The sequence below is a fragment of the Melozone crissalis genome, unplaced genomic scaffold (assembly GCF_028551555.1).
Source record: "Melozone crissalis strain CALT ecotype California unplaced genomic scaffold, PUWL_Pcris_2 ptg000020l_1, whole genome shotgun sequence".
NCBI lineage: Eukaryota > Metazoa > Chordata > Aves > Passeriformes > Passerellidae > Melozone > Melozone crissalis.
In genome coordinates, this window is record NW_026535798.1 from 1,026,403 (window position 1) to 1,043,948 (window position 17,546).

General features: G+C 45.2%; 2 protein-coding genes across 2 annotated transcripts in view; one reads left to right on the plus strand and one right to left on the minus strand.

Moving 5' to 3' along the window:
- Positions 1 to 3,571, minus strand: part of LOC128937661 (mastermind-like protein 3) — a 28,916-nt gene extending 25,345 nt beyond the window's left edge. Inside the window, exon 1 of the mRNA XM_054277456.1 lies at positions 3,554 to 3,571. Coding sequence (XP_054133431.1) covers positions 3,554 to 3,571 — 18 coding nt within the window. The remainder of the gene's footprint in view (positions 1 to 3,553) is intronic.
- A 375-nt stretch (positions 3,572 to 3,946) lies between these two features.
- Positions 3,947 to 17,546, plus strand: part of LOC128937662 (CUB and sushi domain-containing protein 2-like) — a 142,206-nt gene continuing 128,606 nt past the window's right edge. Inside the window, exons 1-3 of the mRNA XM_054277457.1 lie at positions 3,947 to 4,002; positions 4,145 to 4,257; positions 12,117 to 12,194. Coding sequence (XP_054133432.1) covers positions 3,947 to 4,002; positions 4,145 to 4,257; positions 12,117 to 12,194 — 247 coding nt within the window. The remainder of the gene's footprint in view (positions 4,003 to 4,144; positions 4,258 to 12,116; positions 12,195 to 17,546) is intronic.

The following is a 17,546-nucleotide window of genomic DNA, read 5'->3' on the forward strand; positions in this document are numbered from 1 at the left end:
AGTGACACTAAGCAAGTGGATTTGACATGACAGCATCTAAGATCAGTAAGGAATAATCAGCATTTCCATTTGCATGCCAGAAATTCAGCTTCAACCTTTGAAAGGATTTTTTGCATGCACCTCCTTGCTGTATCACCTCTGACACTGCCATTCAAAAGCCAATGTTGCCTGAGGTACAGCCACATCTTGTCACCAGTGTTTTAAGCCTACCAGCTCCACAGCAGCTTCCCAATGACACTTGCAGTGTCCTGCAGAGATCTGTCTCATTTAATCCTGCTTTGGCCCAATGGGGTAAACACTGGCAAAGCAGTGACCTCATTGCAGTGCCAGCACTGCTCCATTTGTGCAAGTCTCAGGAAGGTGTAAGAGCCTATAAGCTGAACTACTGAGCTGGCAGTACCTATTGCTGCCTCTCTCACCCAGCAGCTGCGATCTGCTCTCTCCGAAACTGTCCTTGCAGATGGCACGAGCTGCATTTTCAGGGTGTGTTATGAGAATTTAGTCAGGCAGCCTCCAATTGACGTGTCTGGGAGTTGTTCTGATAAGTCTTCACCCTTTCCAATCTGCTTCGTATCTGGACAGAAGAGAGGGTAATGATAAAAAGCACTCTGGAGATTATTAAAGCTGTGCCTCCCAAATTACCACAAATCAGGATTGAAAAGAAATGCAGGAACCTCTTGTGTTTTAAACTAAGAAGAAGCAAAACAGCACACCTGGTGCTGTTGCACGTGCACCACAGCTACTCAGCAGCTCTTTAAACTGTGTATGTGACACTGGAATGGTTTCCTGGGAAAAATCTTGTCCCAGTCCATCCTTGCACGAGCACAAGTTGTAGCAGGCTAGTGAATATGTTGATGGCATCCTGGCTGCCTAGCAAAGGGGTATGTTGGACATGAAAGCATTCCTGTCCTCTGCAAAGGAGGAGCAGCTCTGTGACACAGGCTCTGCTCTCCTTGTCATTAAGGCACCAGTAGCATGTGAGCTCTATTCCTGACTTCAGAACTGACAGACCAAAACCTTGTCTGACTGATGTAAGGGAAAAGCCCTTCCTATGCTTGGGGCAGGCAAATTATCTTCCAGCTGCTTGCAAAATACTGCCCTGGCACAACCTACATACATAATATATTACTGCAGACTATCCTCAGAGAAACTCTGAAGGAAGAACCAGAAGAGATGGTGAAGGCATGACAGAAATCCCCTGATGGCACCACAGATTGCCATGGACTGTGAGTTCCTACTGGATCTCTGTTACTACCGAAACCTGTCTAGTGCATGATCTCTAGCAGAGAGACCAGGCGGACAGAAGGCTGAAAGCAGAAATGGCACAGTTGTCTTCCTGCACATTCACATCCCTGGTGTTAACTCCCAACACACATCACCTCGTGGCAACAGAGCTACGTGTTCCATAGGTGCATGAGGCAGCACCTTCCAGTTCCTCAAATCAGTGTGGGCTAAGTCATTCCAGGCATTCTTCCACATGGCTAAGTTCAAGTTCATGCTTTCTGAAGCAAAGTGTTTCATACAACTGGAAAAGGAAGGAAATGAGAGCCACATGGTCTACACACTGTACCTGTTCAAGCCCACAGATTTTAGTCACCCTCTTGAGGTAACACCATAAATGAGGCTTCCACTTGAAAATAATTTAAATATCAAATTAACAGATTTCCACAACTAACACATTAAAAGAAAAATCTTGTGAATAGGTCATACTGTGCTGCAAACAAAATGGTAAATTTAGCCTCCTTTTTCCCATCTGTTCCCTGAACAGGCAGCTTGGCCGAGGACATAAGTCAGCTGAAGATTTCCCTGCAAGGACAAATACCTTTAAAGGAGTGCAGGTTATCTAAGTACAGATTGAACAATTAATGATACAGTAAGAATTGCAAAGCAGACCCAAGATATTTCACCTGAAATAGCAGGATTTGAGATGGAATTCCTGCCTTCAGTCGTGCCTTTGACTCCTGCACGGGGTTTGCAGCATCCACACCAGGAATTCTCATCGTATTTGGGTCCATTTAAGAAGAACTAATGGCCAAATTGCTGATAATCGAATTTCAGGGTGCTCCAAATCTGTGTGCAAACATCTCCTCCTGCTGCTCCAGTGCTTCTGCCTCACTTTGTGACACTTTATTGATTTTTTTTCCCCCTTCCTTTTCTTCCTCTCTGCGTGGAAACAAATTAAAGCAGGAATTGGGATTGTAAATAGATAATGGGACGTGAATGCAGAGTAATCAGTGCCAGCCATGTACAGCCATACTAATTGTGCCAGGGGAGGGAAAGGGATAAATATTTCATGCCTGGATTCAGTGGGAAGTGAGAGAGCAAGGAAAGAAATAAAAAAGAGTTGAGAAGGCCTCACTTCAGTGCTTTTTCTTCAAAAAGAGTTTTGATGGCATTAACCCCTCCTTGTTTTGAATTAAGGAATTTTGTTTAATGTGGAGGATTTGGTGTCACACAAGGGAAAAACATCTCAGGTTTGGGATGAATCCACCCTTCAAGGATGTGCTGATCAAAACCAAATCCAGGGATGTGGGACAGGAGAAGTTGAGCCTCATTCAGGCAGCTTTGCTTCATTCTTGTCTGGTTTTTATCTCAGGCACTTGAATTACAGCTGTGAAAGGGAAATTTGGCTCTGCATAGCTAAAGATTATTCCTGAGGGGTTTGCTGCTGCAGAATAAACAATGAAATGGCCCTTGAGGGGTGAAAACATTGAATTTAAGGGTGTTGTCATAAAAACCAGCCAGGAGAACTTACTCAGGATGGGTTTGGGGCATCCCATGTTTGATCTCAGCCCCAAATCTGGGTTTGGGGCATCCCTTGTTTGATCTCAGCCCCAAATCTGTTTGTTTGAACTCAATCTTTGAGAAAGTTTCCAATTCAGTGGGTTCAGCTGCCTTGGAGTTCCCCAAGGATGGCAAAAAGCCACAGAGGATCCATTTCTGCTCCACCTCATCCTCCTGAAAGAGCTGGGAACAGGGATGGAGAGAATCCATGGAGAAATGATTGGGAACAACCTTAAATCCCAGTTTTAAATCATCCCAGAGCACTTCAGGATCCAGGCACGGGATAATCCAGGGTTTGGATTGTACTGTAGGTGGCAGAGATGCTTTAGTTATGCACTAATCACCCTGCCAGCTCATTAAGGGACTGGGAGCGCAGGGATGCCATTAATTAACGCTGCCAATTCCAGCCTGAGGTCACCTCTGGATGGGCTGGGTGGCTGAAGGGCTCTTCAGGTGCTCCATGGGCTGCCAGGTCTGCTGCTAAATAATGTTTAATAATCAAATCTGAAATATCTTCCGGATGGAACAGATTCCCAGGATCCTTTTGCCTTTGTTAAAAAAGCAGGGGGTGTTGGGATGTCAAAAAAGAATGTTGGAATGGTAAAAATGGGGTGTTGAAATGGCAATAAAAGGTGTTGGATGCCACTGAAAGGTGTTGGAATGCCAATAATGGGTGTTGAAATTGCACTAATTTTTAAATAAGTGATAATTAGGGATTAAAATGATTAACTTTCATTAGCAGGAACACAGAGAGCATTGGTGTCCTCACCATGGTGAATGTCACCATTGTGGACCTCAGTCTCAGTCTGAAGTGTTGTTCCAGTCTAAAACTTGGTTTGGGACAAAACTCAGCCAGGAATTGTGATCTGGAGTTAAAAATGAAGCAAACAACATCATGTTTTAAAAGGAAATAAAATTATGAACAAATATGAAGGGCTGCTGCTGGGTTCTGGAGTTGTTCATTTGTGATCCTGGCTGGAATCTTCCTCAGGTTGGGATTGGTCATAAATAAAATAAAAAATAAGGATGTTCTTGCCATCCTTTCCCTTCCTGAGTTAAAATAAACAAGATTTTGGAGTGGGGTTAACCAAATGTGAAGAGATGAGCTTGGGAATGTTCTGTGCCTTAGGAAAAAGGACTGGGAACCTCTGTAATGACAAACATGGAGCCCTCAGCAGGGATTCCCATCAGGAATATGGGGCTGGAGGTAGCCCTGGAGTGGGGAGGGGGCTCTCCTTGGCTGTGTGGTACCCACAGAGGAGTTCCCAAAGTCCTGGGGGAGGATGATTGGCCTGGAGAGGGGGATTTGGGGTGTCCTGACGTGGTCCTGACGTGGCTGTGCTGCTTTGCTCTCTTGCAGGTTCACTGGGATGAATTTGCCTGCCCCTGTGATCAGCAGCAAAAATTGGCTGAGGCTGCACTTCACCTCTGATGGCAACCACAGGCAGAAGGGCTTCAGTGCCCAGTACCAAGGTAAGGAGGGAGAAATAAATGCCCTGGCCTGGCCTCACCCACCCCAGCCAGCCTCTTTCACCTATTCCACAATCATTCCAGTTTGATTTCCTCATTCCTCAATTTCACAAATCATTCCAGTTTGATTTCCTCATTCACCCATTTCACAACCATTCTGGTTTTATTTCCCCTTGTGGCCACCCTAGAAAACGACTCCAACTCTAATTAACTCTAATGGTTTATAAAAACATTGGTCTTGTAAGCCAAAGATTGAAGACTAGAGCTGTAAGGGGATAGAATATAAGAAAATAAAGATGGTGTAGAAAGAACATGGGTCTTTTAAGCCAAAGATTGAAGACTAAAGCTGTAAGAATATAAGAAAATAAAGATGGTGTAGAAAGTGATCTTGCCCCTAAGGAGTTGCAGCTGGGCCTAATTAGCAAAGATTAGGAACAGGCCCGACTTTAACAGGCCACAGCTGTAACTAATGAGGAGAAGAGTGCTATAAAAGAGTGGGTGGGTGGTTGAGAAGGGAATTGGGGTTAGTTGTCTGTTGTGGGAAGGAGAAAGAGTCACAGAGGAGCTCTGAGGAGATGTCCATGAGAAACACCAAGCAGGTATGGAACCTTTGTGATAGGAAGCAACAGCATGGAGCCCCTGTGATAAGGAGGCAACATAAACCCTTCTTAGAGGTTACCCCCCCCATCTCAGGAAGAAAGGGCTCAAATCTTCTTTTCCAGCTCCCAAAGCTGATTTTAGGCTAAACTTCTTCCTACCCCCTAAACAACCTGAATTGCCCCTTGAGGTAAGGGGCACACACCAGCTCCAACACCACAAACAAGCCAACAACGACCCTCAGCCTCCATTTTAGAGTAACCCCAGCCAGGAATCCCCAGCTGCCTCCCTGCATGGTCCTGCTGCTGTTATTTTCCAGCTGGAATTCCCCAAAGTGTGGTGTTCATAGAAAAACCCAGCCTGGTTTGGGTTGGGAGTGACCTTAAAGCCTATCCACTGACACGTCCACTGTCCCAGGGTTCTCCAGGTCCCCTCATGGCCTTGGACATTCCCAGGGATTCAGGAGCTTCTCTAGGAAATCCATCTCAGCCCCTCCTCACCTTCACAGGGCAGAATTCAGGATTGGGATAAAGATTTCAGGATGGGGATGTTCAGGTGCTGTTGAGGGACAGGAGATCCTTTGGCAGTGAAGATTCTGCTCCTGGTGGGACCAGAATGGATTGAGTGGATTCCTTGGAGGTGTTCTCACCACTCCTGTGGTGTTTTTGAAGGAGGTTGTGGGTGCAGGATCCATGAGAGGGGGAATGAAGTTGGGAAGAAGCAGGAATGGTTTGAGTCCCCTCAGGGAGCTCCGCAGGTTTGTTCTCAAGAAGCCTTTGCTGGGAAAAAGCTCTGGAGAGGAGTCAGGGAGAAGGGAGAGGATTTTCTTTTCCTTGGATAAATCCACAGAGCTGCCTCGTTTGGGTGCTCTTAGCAGGGCTGTCATGGCCTCAACAAATGAACCACATCGTTATTTAACTTCCCTGCTTTCCTTGAACCTGTAAATCACTTTAAACTGCAAGAAAAAACAAGGAAAAAAGGACTTTAAACAAGGAAAAAAAAACCCTTTTGTTGTTGCTGTGCAGCATAAATGTCTGGAAAAAGCAGCTTCCCTGTGGATGGCTTTTCCATGGCTGTCAGGATTGCAGCTTCCACCAAAGCACCTGTCTTTGTCAGCCTTTCCCTGCACAGCAAAGTCAGGGTGAATGTCCCCATTTCCCTGCTCAGAGAAATGTCAGGGGGTTCTCATCTCATGTGCAGAGGGGATGGAGTGTTGGAAAATGAACTGAACTCCCCATTCTGAGCTGGAATCAGGACAGGACCTCAGCCCAGCTGCCAGAGGGACCTGCTCTCGTTTTCCCACTGTTTTTGTGGAGTTTGGCAGCTTCTTTCTGCCTTTCAATGCTTAAAAACCCAGCAAAACAAGCAGCCAAGCAGTGAAGATTCCCAGGGATGAAGGGAAGGTGTCTGCAGGCAGTGGGATCTGCAGGACAGGAGATGCTGAGACTTTAAAAACCTCCCTGTAACCCTTTCCACAACCTGGCCTGGCCATAAATATTTCAGTGGCGATAAATCCCTACAAAACAGGCCATGTAATTCCACAGCAAGCACAGCAGCTGAAATGCATTTTTCATCAGGAGAGCTGAATCAGGATCAGCCAGGAGAAGCAAGGGGAGGCTTTAGGGTGGCTCTAATTTGCTGTCTGTTTTCCAAAGACGTGTCTGTACATCATTTATGAACCCCCTGGGTCCTCTGGGACGGGGTCTGGCTTTGCTGATAATCTATAAGAAAACAATTTCCCTTCCAGCTTGTTTAAATTGATCCCGAGTTTTGCAGAACACCTTCCCTGTCTGTTCCCCCTCTGCTCTCCCTAATCCGTGCCCTCATTTGGAAATCACTTTAGGAATGTAAAAGCAAGGTTAGATGCAATCAGGCTGTGGAGAGGGTTTTTGTTTTTGTTGTTGAACACAGCAAATTCATTTTGTTCCCTTCCTGGGAGAGTTAAATATTTCCCTTTTCCCTTTCATTAAGGTGAATCTTGATTTTTGCAAATGTTTTTTCCCCATTCCCCATGTAAGGAAGTCAAAGGGACTGGGAGAAATGTGTGCAGAGAATTATTCTTAAAAATTATTTTTTATTTTCCTCCCCATCCTGTCTCCTCAAAAAGGTGGAAGAAAATAATCTACAAGTTTTTAATCAGGTGAGGTGGCAGCACCTCAGTGTCCCCCCCATCAGAGGAGCTGGGTGGGAATTTATAAAATCAGAAGGTTTTGGGAAAGCTGCAAAGGCTGGAATTGGAGAGATGGGAATGCTGCCCTGGCTGCTGCCCCTCTCTGCACATGTTTTATGGCAGAACTTGGCTCCCTAATTGCTCTGGAGCTGATTGGTACCAACACATAATTGCAGCTTTTATCGATCTCCCCGCCCCGGCCGCTTCCCTTCCCCGCAGGAGGAAGATAAATGGGATGAGCTCCAGCCCTGCACAGGACAGAGCTGCCTCCTTCAGGGAGGGGCTGGGGAGCTCCCTGCTGCTCGCCAGAGACACCTAAATGGCTTGGTGAGGGAGTCATGGAGTCTTGGAATGGTTTGGAATGGGTTTAAATCCCACCCAGTTCCACCCCTGCCGTGGGCAGCGACCTCCCAATGTCCCAGGGTGCTCCCAGCCCCATCCATGGCTTTGGTCTACAGATCTGTCCATGGGTAGATCTGTGGTTCTACCCATGGATGGATCAGTTTGGCTTGAGTTTGGACAGATCTTCGTCCCTCTTTGTCCTGGATCTCCCACTGCTCATCTTGGATCTTCCATTTCTCATCTTGGATCTTCTACTCATTATCCTGGATCTTCCCCTCTTCATCCTTATCTCTCACTGCTCATCTTGGATCTTCTACTCTTTATCCTGGATCTCCCACTGCTTGTCTTGGATTTTCTATTTCTCATCTTGGATGTTCTACTCTTTATCTTGAATCTCCCACTCCTCATTTTAGATCTTCCCCTCCTTGTTTTTGATCTTCCCCTAATTTTCAATCTTCCCCTTTTCATGTTGGATCTTCCATTCCTCACCTTGGATCTTCTATTTCATTTCTTGGATGTCCTACTGCTTATCTTGGATCTTCCCCTCTTCATCCTGATCTTCCATTCCTCATCTTGGATCTTCCACTCTTTATCCTGATCTTCCATTCATCATCCTGATCTTCCATTTCTCATTTTGCATCTTCTCCTTTTCATCTTGGATCTTTCCCCTCCTCATCTTGGATCTTCCATTTCCCATCTTGGATCTCCCCCTCCTCACCCTGGATCACACCCTTGGGTTCCAGAGGGATTTTTGCCTCCTTCCATGTGACCTGTGGAGTCTCCAGTGCAATTCTGGATAATCCCAGTGCTTGTGCAGGCTCTGATTCCCAAAATCCATTGCTCAGGCTGCCAGAAGAGGGATTTTTCCAAAGAGTTTCATTTGAGGGGGTTTCTCTTCACCTCCAAGAACCCCTGTGAGCATCCTGCTGCTGAACCATCCCAGCAGGAGGGAGAGATCCAGGCAGGATTTGGATTTAACAGCAATTCCCCCAACAAGGAGAGCAGAGCTTCATGGAATAGTTTTTTTTTTTTCCTGTTGCTGTTGCTGAAACACTGTTTTCCAAATTAAAAATAAATAAATGTCTGCTTAAATCCTCATTTAGAGCAACATGAAGTGGTTTGAAAGGAACAGCCCGGCCTGCCTGCCATGCTGGCAGAGCTTTGTAATGTCATCTCTCAAATCTGACAGGATGCTGAGTATTCCATTAGATCTGTTGGATGTGTGTGAGCAGCAAAAGCCTCCAGAAAACAGGAGTTTCTGTTCATCCAATTATCCTGACACAGTCCTTTGTAGTACTGCTCCACATTCCAATTTACAAACAAAGTAGATTTTCAAATACAGGATTTTTGAGGGCAGGGAGTGGGAGAATTGTTCTTATTTGTTTAATTTTTTTTTAAAAAGCACGAAACAAGTGGTGCTTTGCTGTGCCTGGTTCTGATCTAAATGGAGTCATTTGTAAAGTCTGACTTCCATCATTAGGGCTCCGAAATGAAGGATGAGGAGGAGAGGATGCAGTGATCCCTCTTTATCAATTTATCTTCACCAATTTATCTTTATCAATTCTCCTGGAAAGGGACACGGTGCAATTAGGGGAGGAGATGTTTCCTGGGGATGCAGCTCAGGCTCTGAATTTTGGGATTGCTGCTCAGTGTTGAGTGTCTTGTTGCCATTGCTGAGGGGTTTGGGAGCCAGGTTTTCCATCAGGAACAGGGTTGGAGGGGGATGTTTGTTGGATGGGATCTGGCAGGGATGGCTCTGGGAGAACCTTGGTTAGAAATGTGTCCCTGAAAAATTTCCAAGCCTGGCTGTATCCTAATTTTGAATTCCCCCATGCCAGAGAATCCTGGAGTGGTTTGGGTTGGAAGAGACCTTAAAATTCCTCTGATTGCACCCTCTGGCACCTTCTCCTGGATTTGGGATGTTCAGCACTGGGGAAATCCCTGCAGGTTGCTGTGTCCTCATGGAGGAGTTCCCCAGGATTTCTCATCCCATCCATGGTGCCGCCATCAGCTCTGGTGGGCTTCACCAAAGCTTGGGAAGCTTTTCTTGGCCTCTAAATTCCCTTTGTGGGGCACAAATCATCCGAGCTGAGCTTTTGTTTGTGTGGAGAGTTGGGAACATTCCCTGGGGGCAGGATGTGGAGAATACCAAAATATGGATTATTTTGTAAAGCTGCTCGTACCCCCAAGCACAGCCACAGAGCAGAGACTTGGAGGCTGCAGGGTCCCAACCCACATCCTTGGAAAATTCAAACCAAAATCCAAATTCAGCCTTGGAAACTTGGAATTGCCTGGATTTTATTGCGTGGGAGGGAATTTTGGGGTATCCCTGTGTTGGCTTGGAAAAAGCTGGAAAATCACTACAGGAATGTCTGTCACTATTTTATCTGAAGCAGAAATAGATTTTTACCCCAAAAATGGGAGTTTTAGCAGCCCCAATCCTTTTTTTTTTTTTTTTTTTTTTGATCCATTGATATCACATTTATTAAAAACCTTGAGATCAGGCTGGAAATCTCCTGTGATTCCCATCCACGTGGGACCTTTGGGGCATCCCAAACCCTGCTGCTTTTTCTTCCTCCTGCTGCACTTGCAGGTGGATTTGGAGCAAAAAGAAACAAAGAGTTCGATTTGCTTTGACAGCAGCCTGTTGTTAATTAGTTTTCCCTTCTTAAATTAATAAAAAAAGACAGCTGCCCTGAACAGATTGAAGCTGCTGAGGAAGACAGGAGCAGCAGCAGCAGCTGTTCCTCATGAATATTTTCCAGCTAAAAATTTTTTTGAAGTTCTTGCTGCTTTATTTAAAGAGAAAGCCAAAAGCTGTGAGGAAATGATGAGTGAAAAGCTGCACCCAAAGCAGCACCTCAGGTGAGCTTCAAGGAGCCTCCTCCTGTCTGAGCCTCCTGCAGCAGCTGTTCCAAACAGGTTCTTTTTAAGCCCAAAAAAAACCTCAGCACGATTAAAAAACCCCTCTTTAGTTACATGGGTAATTCTTCTTGACAGCTTTGTCTTAGGAATGTGCTAATTTAGGGATGAAAGCCTGACAAGATGAAGAACACGAGGAAGAAGGGTTTGAAGTGGGTTTCTCCAAGGATAAGGGCTGGCTCGTCAGGAAAGGGCTCCCAGAAAATGATTTGGACGCTGAGTAATCCCAATTCCTGTTGGGTTTTCCCAAATCCTCACAGTGAAGGCTCTTTTATCCCAAATCCTGCAGTGGGGGCTCTTTTATCCCAGTTTCTCACAGTGAGGGCTGGGTTACCCCAATTCCTGTTGGGTTATCCCAATTCCTGCAGTGGAGGCTGTTTTATCCCAATTCCTGCAGTGAGGGCTGAGTTATCCCAATTCCTGTTGGAATTATCCCAGTTTCTGTTGGAATATCCCAGTTCCTGATGGGTTATCCCAATTCCTGCAGTGAGGGCTGGGTTATCCCAATTCCTGTTGGAATTATCCCAGTTCCTGTTGGGTTATCCCAAATCCCGCAGTGGAGACTTTTTAATCCCAATTCCTGCAGTGAGGGCTGGGTTATTCCCATTCCTGTTGGGTTATCCCAGTTCCTGTTGGAATTATCCCAGTTCTTGTTAGGTTATCCCAGTTCCTGCAGGAAGGGCTGGGTTATCCCAGTTCCTGTTGGAATTATCCCAATTCCTCTTGGAATTACCCCAGTTCCTGTTGGGTTATCCCTATTCCTGCAGTGAGTGTTGAGTTATCCCAATTCCTGATGGAATTATCCCAATTCCTATTGGGTTATCCCAAATCCTGCAATGAAGGCTGGGTTTTCCCAATTCCTGTGGGAATTACCCCAATTCCTATTGCGTTACCCCCAATTCCTGTTGGAATTACCCCAATTCCTATTGGGTTATCCCAATTCCTATTGGAATTACCCCAATTCCTGTTGGAATTACCCCAATTCCTGTTGGGTTATCCCAATTCCTGCTCTTTTATCCCAGCTCCTCACAGCAGAGGCTGTTTTATCCCAACTCCTGCCTCTGGAAGCTGCAATAATCCCAAATCCAGGTGTTTGTGCTGCTCCCAGATGGTTCTGCCAGGTGGGGTTTCTGTCAAACCCTGGGGGTGGAGGAAGCAGCCGCCAAATCCAGAGCAGGAAAACAAATTGCTGCTCCCTGGTGTGAGAAAAAGGATGGGGCCCTTGGAGATGGATGAATTCTTGTTCCCTTTCCTGGTCTTTCCCCTCTTCTGGTGGAATTTTGGATCAGGGAGGGAATGGTCGCACTTGGGGAGGAGTCCCCCAGGTGTGGGGCTCCAAGATAATATTTCCCTTAGCCAATAATGGTGTTTAATTTTATTTTCCTGCTGTTTGTTCACACCAGCTCTGCAGTTTTTAGGTTCTGAGTGCTCCCCTGGAATGGCTCTGCTGTGTAATGGGTTCATGGGATAAATTCCAGAAAAATTGGGGGAAACCAGCTCAGCATTTTCCTCTCAGCATCCTGAAGCTCCTCAGAGCTTCCCTTTTGCTTGTCTCCCATTTTTAGTGGGTTACAGAGGGGTTGGACCCCATTTTTATTTTGAAATTAAACCTCTCCAAAGCCCTAACATGGAAAACAAATCCCTCTCCAAACCCCTAACATGGAAAAACAAACCCCTGCTGGTTTTGAGCAGTCAGGACAAGCTGATCCCAAAGGGAAGGATGCAGGATGTGGGTGATTCACATTTTTATTTTTAAAATAAAAACTTGACAATCCCTGAAGCTCAGCTCAACCTTTCCCTCTTTTTTTTCCTTTGTTTCCCACCCCTACAGTCAAGAAGCAGATGGAGCTCAAGTCCAGAGGGGTGAAACTCATGCCCAGCAAGGACAACAACCAGAAGACATCAGTGTGTAAGTTTTTCTGGCTCTTCCTCACTGTCTTTTTTGATAACAATCTCCTGGAACATTTCATTGGACTTTCCAGTAATCTCTAAAACTTCGCCACTCTGAAAAGTTTGGGTGCTTTTCCCTCTTCCCTCTGCATTTCTGCATCACTTCCCTCCTCCCAGTGCTCTGGTCACAAGCATTTACTAACTCCTGGAAGGGCGCAAGGCTTGGATTTTCTGCGTTTGGTGGATTCTGTGCTCCAGGGTTGTGGTTTTAGGCTCTTTTTAGTGGGAAAAACTAAGAAATTTGGGGTTGGGATCGGTGCTATTGCTGTAAATAAGGAGCAGGGATAAGGAGCAACATTAAAAACAAAATATTAGAAAATTTACAGAGGCAGTCACATCGTCTTCCTTTTTCTATTTGAGTTTTATTTCATTTTCCCTGCAGAAAAATCATAATTCTGGGTTTGCAGTGCTGATTTTTCAGGTTGCAGTGCTGATTTTTCAGGTTGTAGTGCTGATTTTTCAAGTGTAGTGCTTGGTGTGTCAGGAGCAGAACATTGGGGTCACTGCTGTGCCTCCCTCAGGCAGGTGGGAAATATTTCAGTTTCCCATCAGGTTCTTCCCAAATCAGGAGCAAAACCTGTGGTTTTTGTCCCTGAATCTTGGGCTCTTTCTAAAATGAAACAGGAGGGATCTGCCTGGGAGTTAATATTTTATGTGGATTCAAATGGGAGCAGGATGGAGCATTTTTCCAAATGGATTTTAGGGGAGAAGCTGGAATTACTCATTTTGTTGCACAGCCCATTACCCTCATCAGAGAGGAGCATTTGCACAGCTCAGCTGGGTGGATTTGTCATACAAAATTCAGAAAAATGCATGGACTAGAGCAGAATTGGTGGATTTTGCATACAAAATTCAGAAAAATGCAGGGACTGGATCAGAATTGGTGGATTTTACATAAAAAATTCAGAAAATTGCATGGACTGGAGCAGAACTGGTGGATCTTGCATACAAAATTCAGAAAAATGCATGGACTGGATCAGAATCGTGGCTCTGGAAGGAGAGTTTCCCTCCCAGCTCCCAGGAGAATTTTTAGGCTCTGTTTTTTTGGGAGCAAAGCCCAAAAAGGTAAAAAACAACCCAAAATCTCCAGAGCAGAAAACACTTGGGGTGTGTTCAGGGGAAAATAATTCAATTTTAAAGGGAATTATCCTTTAAAATGGAGTCCTGGCTGGGTGATACATTCCTTGCCAGGAAGAATTTATTGGAATAAACGTCCCAGTGCCCTTTACTGAGTTGGAAAATTCCCCTGGCTGGGTGTGGAGACACAGGGGAATTTGGAGTGGGGGGATTTTTGCCCTGGATTTTGGGGAATTTTGGGCAAAGGAGTGAAATCATTGATTTAATGAAGCATTGTGGTGTTAACAATACACAAAATTCCCATTTCTCCTTCCTGGGAATGGCCTTTGGAGCAGTTTTACTCATTTTTAATGCACTGAGTTGAAGAGGACACAGCAGCTGCATTCCCTTTCCTGCAGATCCTGCACTTCTGAGGAGGAAAAATAGGAATTCATTCCCTTTGCCTGGTTTATCCCATCCCAAGGGGCTCAGAGCTGCCAGATGGGAGCTCAGATCTTGAGGGCAGCTCAGGCTGGAAGTTGTTGAGCTGGAATAATGGAGATGGGGATGGCGGCCCCATTCCATGGTCCTTGTCACCCTCCAGCTCCTTCTCCATGCCCTGCTCTCCATCAGCTCTGGATTTTTCTTATTTTGTCCTTATTTTGGAGCCTTCTGCTCCCACAGGGAATTCCCAGCTGCAGAAGTGCTGATTCCCTAGGAGATGGCACCAGGAAAATCAGGTTTTTATTTTATTTTTATTTTTATTTTTTGCAGTCCTCATCTGTTCTGCTCCCTGCTGGATTTGCAGGGTTGGCTGAGCCCCTCTGTGCTCCCAAAACTCCGCGAGCTGAGTTTGCATCACAGATAATTCCAAAGAAATTTCCTATTCCAGAGCAATTTCCAGTTGCTCTGGCTCAAATACCAGAAATTCAGGAATTTTTGTGTCTCTTGGTATCACTTAAAGCTCTGCCACAAAATCCTAAAGGCTGGAAAAGATCAAATCCAGCCTTCAAGTCCCTGTTTTATTTTTGATTATTCCTACCAGCAATATTTTATTTTCAAGTGCTGTTTGCTAAAACTTGGCCTAAAATCCTCCCTGGAAGGATCCACTCTTAAATCCTGCAGGTTTTTGGGTTTGGGATTGCCTGGTCAGATTAAACCTGGTGTGTTTTGTGTGAAAATGTAGTGATGTAACAGCTGCTTGTGTTATTGCAGGGAAAAAATCCATAAAAATTCAATATTCTGTGGGGAAGTGCTTCTTGGGCTCAGTTATAGTGGATTGTGTTTGTTTTAAATCATAATTAAGTGCCTTGTACTGCTCACCATCAGTGAAATTATTTGGAAATCTTGCTTTAATCACTTCTGGAGGGGAGATAATACTGAGAGACAAATAAATTAGGTAGAAGAAATAGTTTGAGATTTTAAGCCATGTTTTGGAGGTTGTTTCTGGCACTGAAAGCAGAGTGTAAGTGTGGATATTCCAGTTCCCACAGTGGGGGAATTGTGGTGGTTTGGGTTTAAAAAACAGCATCCAAGTGGGTTGTGTGGTGTTTGGGTGAGGCCCACCTGGAGAGGCCCTGGGTGAAGGACTGGAAGTTCTGTGCATGTTTAGCTTGGTCAAAATCCTCTTTGCAAAGTCATTTTTGGGGTGGGTTGAGCAGTTTCTAGGTCTCAAGTGTATAGGAATTTCTGGATTTTGGGGAGGTGTCTGTGGGACAAGGAGCATTCTGAGGCCTTGTGGGTGAAGGACTGGAAGGACTTGGGTGAAGGACTGCAACTTCTGTGTGTGTGCAGCTGGGTCAAAATCTCCTTTGCAAAGTTATTTTTTGGGGTGGATTGAGCATTTTTTAGGTCTTAGCCAAGTCTGTGGGAATTTCTGGATTTTGGGGAGGTGTCTGTGGGACAAGGAGCCACCTGGGGCCTTGTGGATGAAGGACTGGAAATTCTGTGTGTGTCCAGCTCGGTCAAAATCTCCTTTGCAAAGTCATTTTTGGGGTGGGTTGAGCAGTTTTTAGGTCTCAAGTGTGTAGGAATTTCTGGATTTTGGGGAGGTGTCTGTGGGACACAGGAACCACCTGGATCTTGGGTGGGACAGCCTGGAGATGCTCTGGGAATTCTGCACTTTTGGGAGTGCTTGTGAAGCTTCATCTTCTGAGCTGTTCTGGAACATTCCCAGCTGGGAAATAAGCTGGGGTTTGGAGCTCTCATGGTAGAACACTCCCAGCTGGGAAATTGGGGTTTGGAGCTGTCCTGGTGGAACATTCCCAGCTGGGATTGGATTTTCCCAGTGTCAGGACCTGGCTGTGACCTTTTCACTCTTGGTGTTGTTAAATTTGGGGGCATTCAGTGTCTGGGTTGGTGTCACTGAGGTTCTGGAATCACTTCATCCTTGGTTTTTTGGGTGCTGAAGGAACTTTGGGGGTTGGAAATGCAGCAGGACCTCGTTGGGGTGAGCCCTGCACCCCTAAATCAGCTCCAAGCTCTCAGGTCTGGTTTTTGGGATCTTTCCCAGAAGTTTGCATGGAATTACCCTGGTGTGACCACTCAGATTAACCCTTTAAACCATCTAATTCCTGCTGGAGTCTTTCCCATCATCTCCTTTCACTGAATTCCTCATGCTGAGAAATGCTGGGGCTTTGTCAAATTGTTTATTTTTTAGGTGCTGCTTTTATTTTGTAGTTCTGAAATTCAGTGAGAAATTGTCCCTTGGGAATCTGTCAGTGAAGTTTTTTTTATTATGAGAAATAAAATTAAAGAGGATTTTAACAGTGGCAAACTGAACAATCAGAACTGGCTGTCACTGAATTCATGAGGAGGGAGAAATTGAAAAAAATCAGGAGGATGAGGGGATGGAAAACCAATCCCATGGTTGGGGGAGAGAATTCCTGAGTTTCTAATGCAGACATTGAGCAGTTCATCACAATTTTTTTCTAGTAATCTTGAGGGGTTTATTTGGGAATGGCCCAGCCCAGGTGAAACTTTGGGAAGGTGAACACAGCAAATTCTCAGCATGACAAATCCATTTTGTAACCTTCGGGCTCCTCTATTTGTGTGTGTGTGTGCTCAAAACAAAAGCTAGAGAACAAAAATTTCTGTAAATTAGCATCTCATTCATCTCCTCCTTTTCTTTCACTTTCTTTAAAAGAGAAATTCCCCAACTCCCAGGATATGGAGATATCTTCCCTCAGCTTTATCTTCCCTGTTCTCTGCTTTATCTGTTCGTGTTTTTAGGTGTTAGTGAATCTCCACTAATGAGACATGAGCTGGGTTTGGGCCTCAGCATTGGGGGTGACAAACTCTCCTCTGGGGCCTTGGTTTTTCTGGGGATCTGGGATTGTTTCTCTTTGTTTTCCTGGGGTCTGGGATTGTTTCTTCCCAAAATTTTGAATTCCAGGCTCCATTTTTATCTGATATGGGAAATAATCACTGGGAGTGGCAGCAGTGCCCACTCTGGGGGTACAAAAGGGGTGATCTGAGGGGGATTTGACCATGGGAGGAGGAATTTGCTGTGGGAATTGGATTTTTCCTTTGAGGAAGAGTTCCCAGGTGGTTAATTCCAAATATTGGGTGGTCTTGGCTTTGTGTGTGTGGTTGTTACAGGTGTGTGTGTGGTCAGGGAGGTTTTTACAGAGGAAAATCAAGAATTTGAGCACTGTCTTTCACTCCTACACGGCTTTGGGACATAAAACTCTCATTGGGTCCCTCATCCTGAGGTGAATTTTCCTTTTTTTGGAGCTGCTTGTGCACAGGCATCACCTCTGGGTGCAGGGAAGGAACCCAAGGATGGTGGTGGCACCTGGGGACTCCGTTCAGCCAAACTTTTCCTGTCAGAAGCTGGGAGTAGAATCCATGCGCTCTCCCTTCCTTCACTGAATTCATTCCTGATTCCTGATTTGGAATCCTCTGGGCTGGTGAAAAGTGGCAAAGCAAAGTTTGGAGTTATAGAAAATGTAGGGATGTCAAATTCTGCTTGGTTGCTGCTGACTGAGCTTACCAAGGGTTATTGTGGTGGTGTTCACAGGGATCCCAAGATGAGGGAAGAGATGAGAATCTTGACTCCATGTTTCAGGAGGCTGATTTATTATTTTATGATATATATTTATTAAAAGAAAATGATGTATTAAAACTATACTAAAGAATAGAAGAAAATATTTCATCAGAAGGAAGGGAAGGAAATTTCAAGGAAAGGAAATAAAATCTTGTGACTGCTCACAGCCTTGACACAGGTGGCTGTCACTGGTCATCAAATAAAACC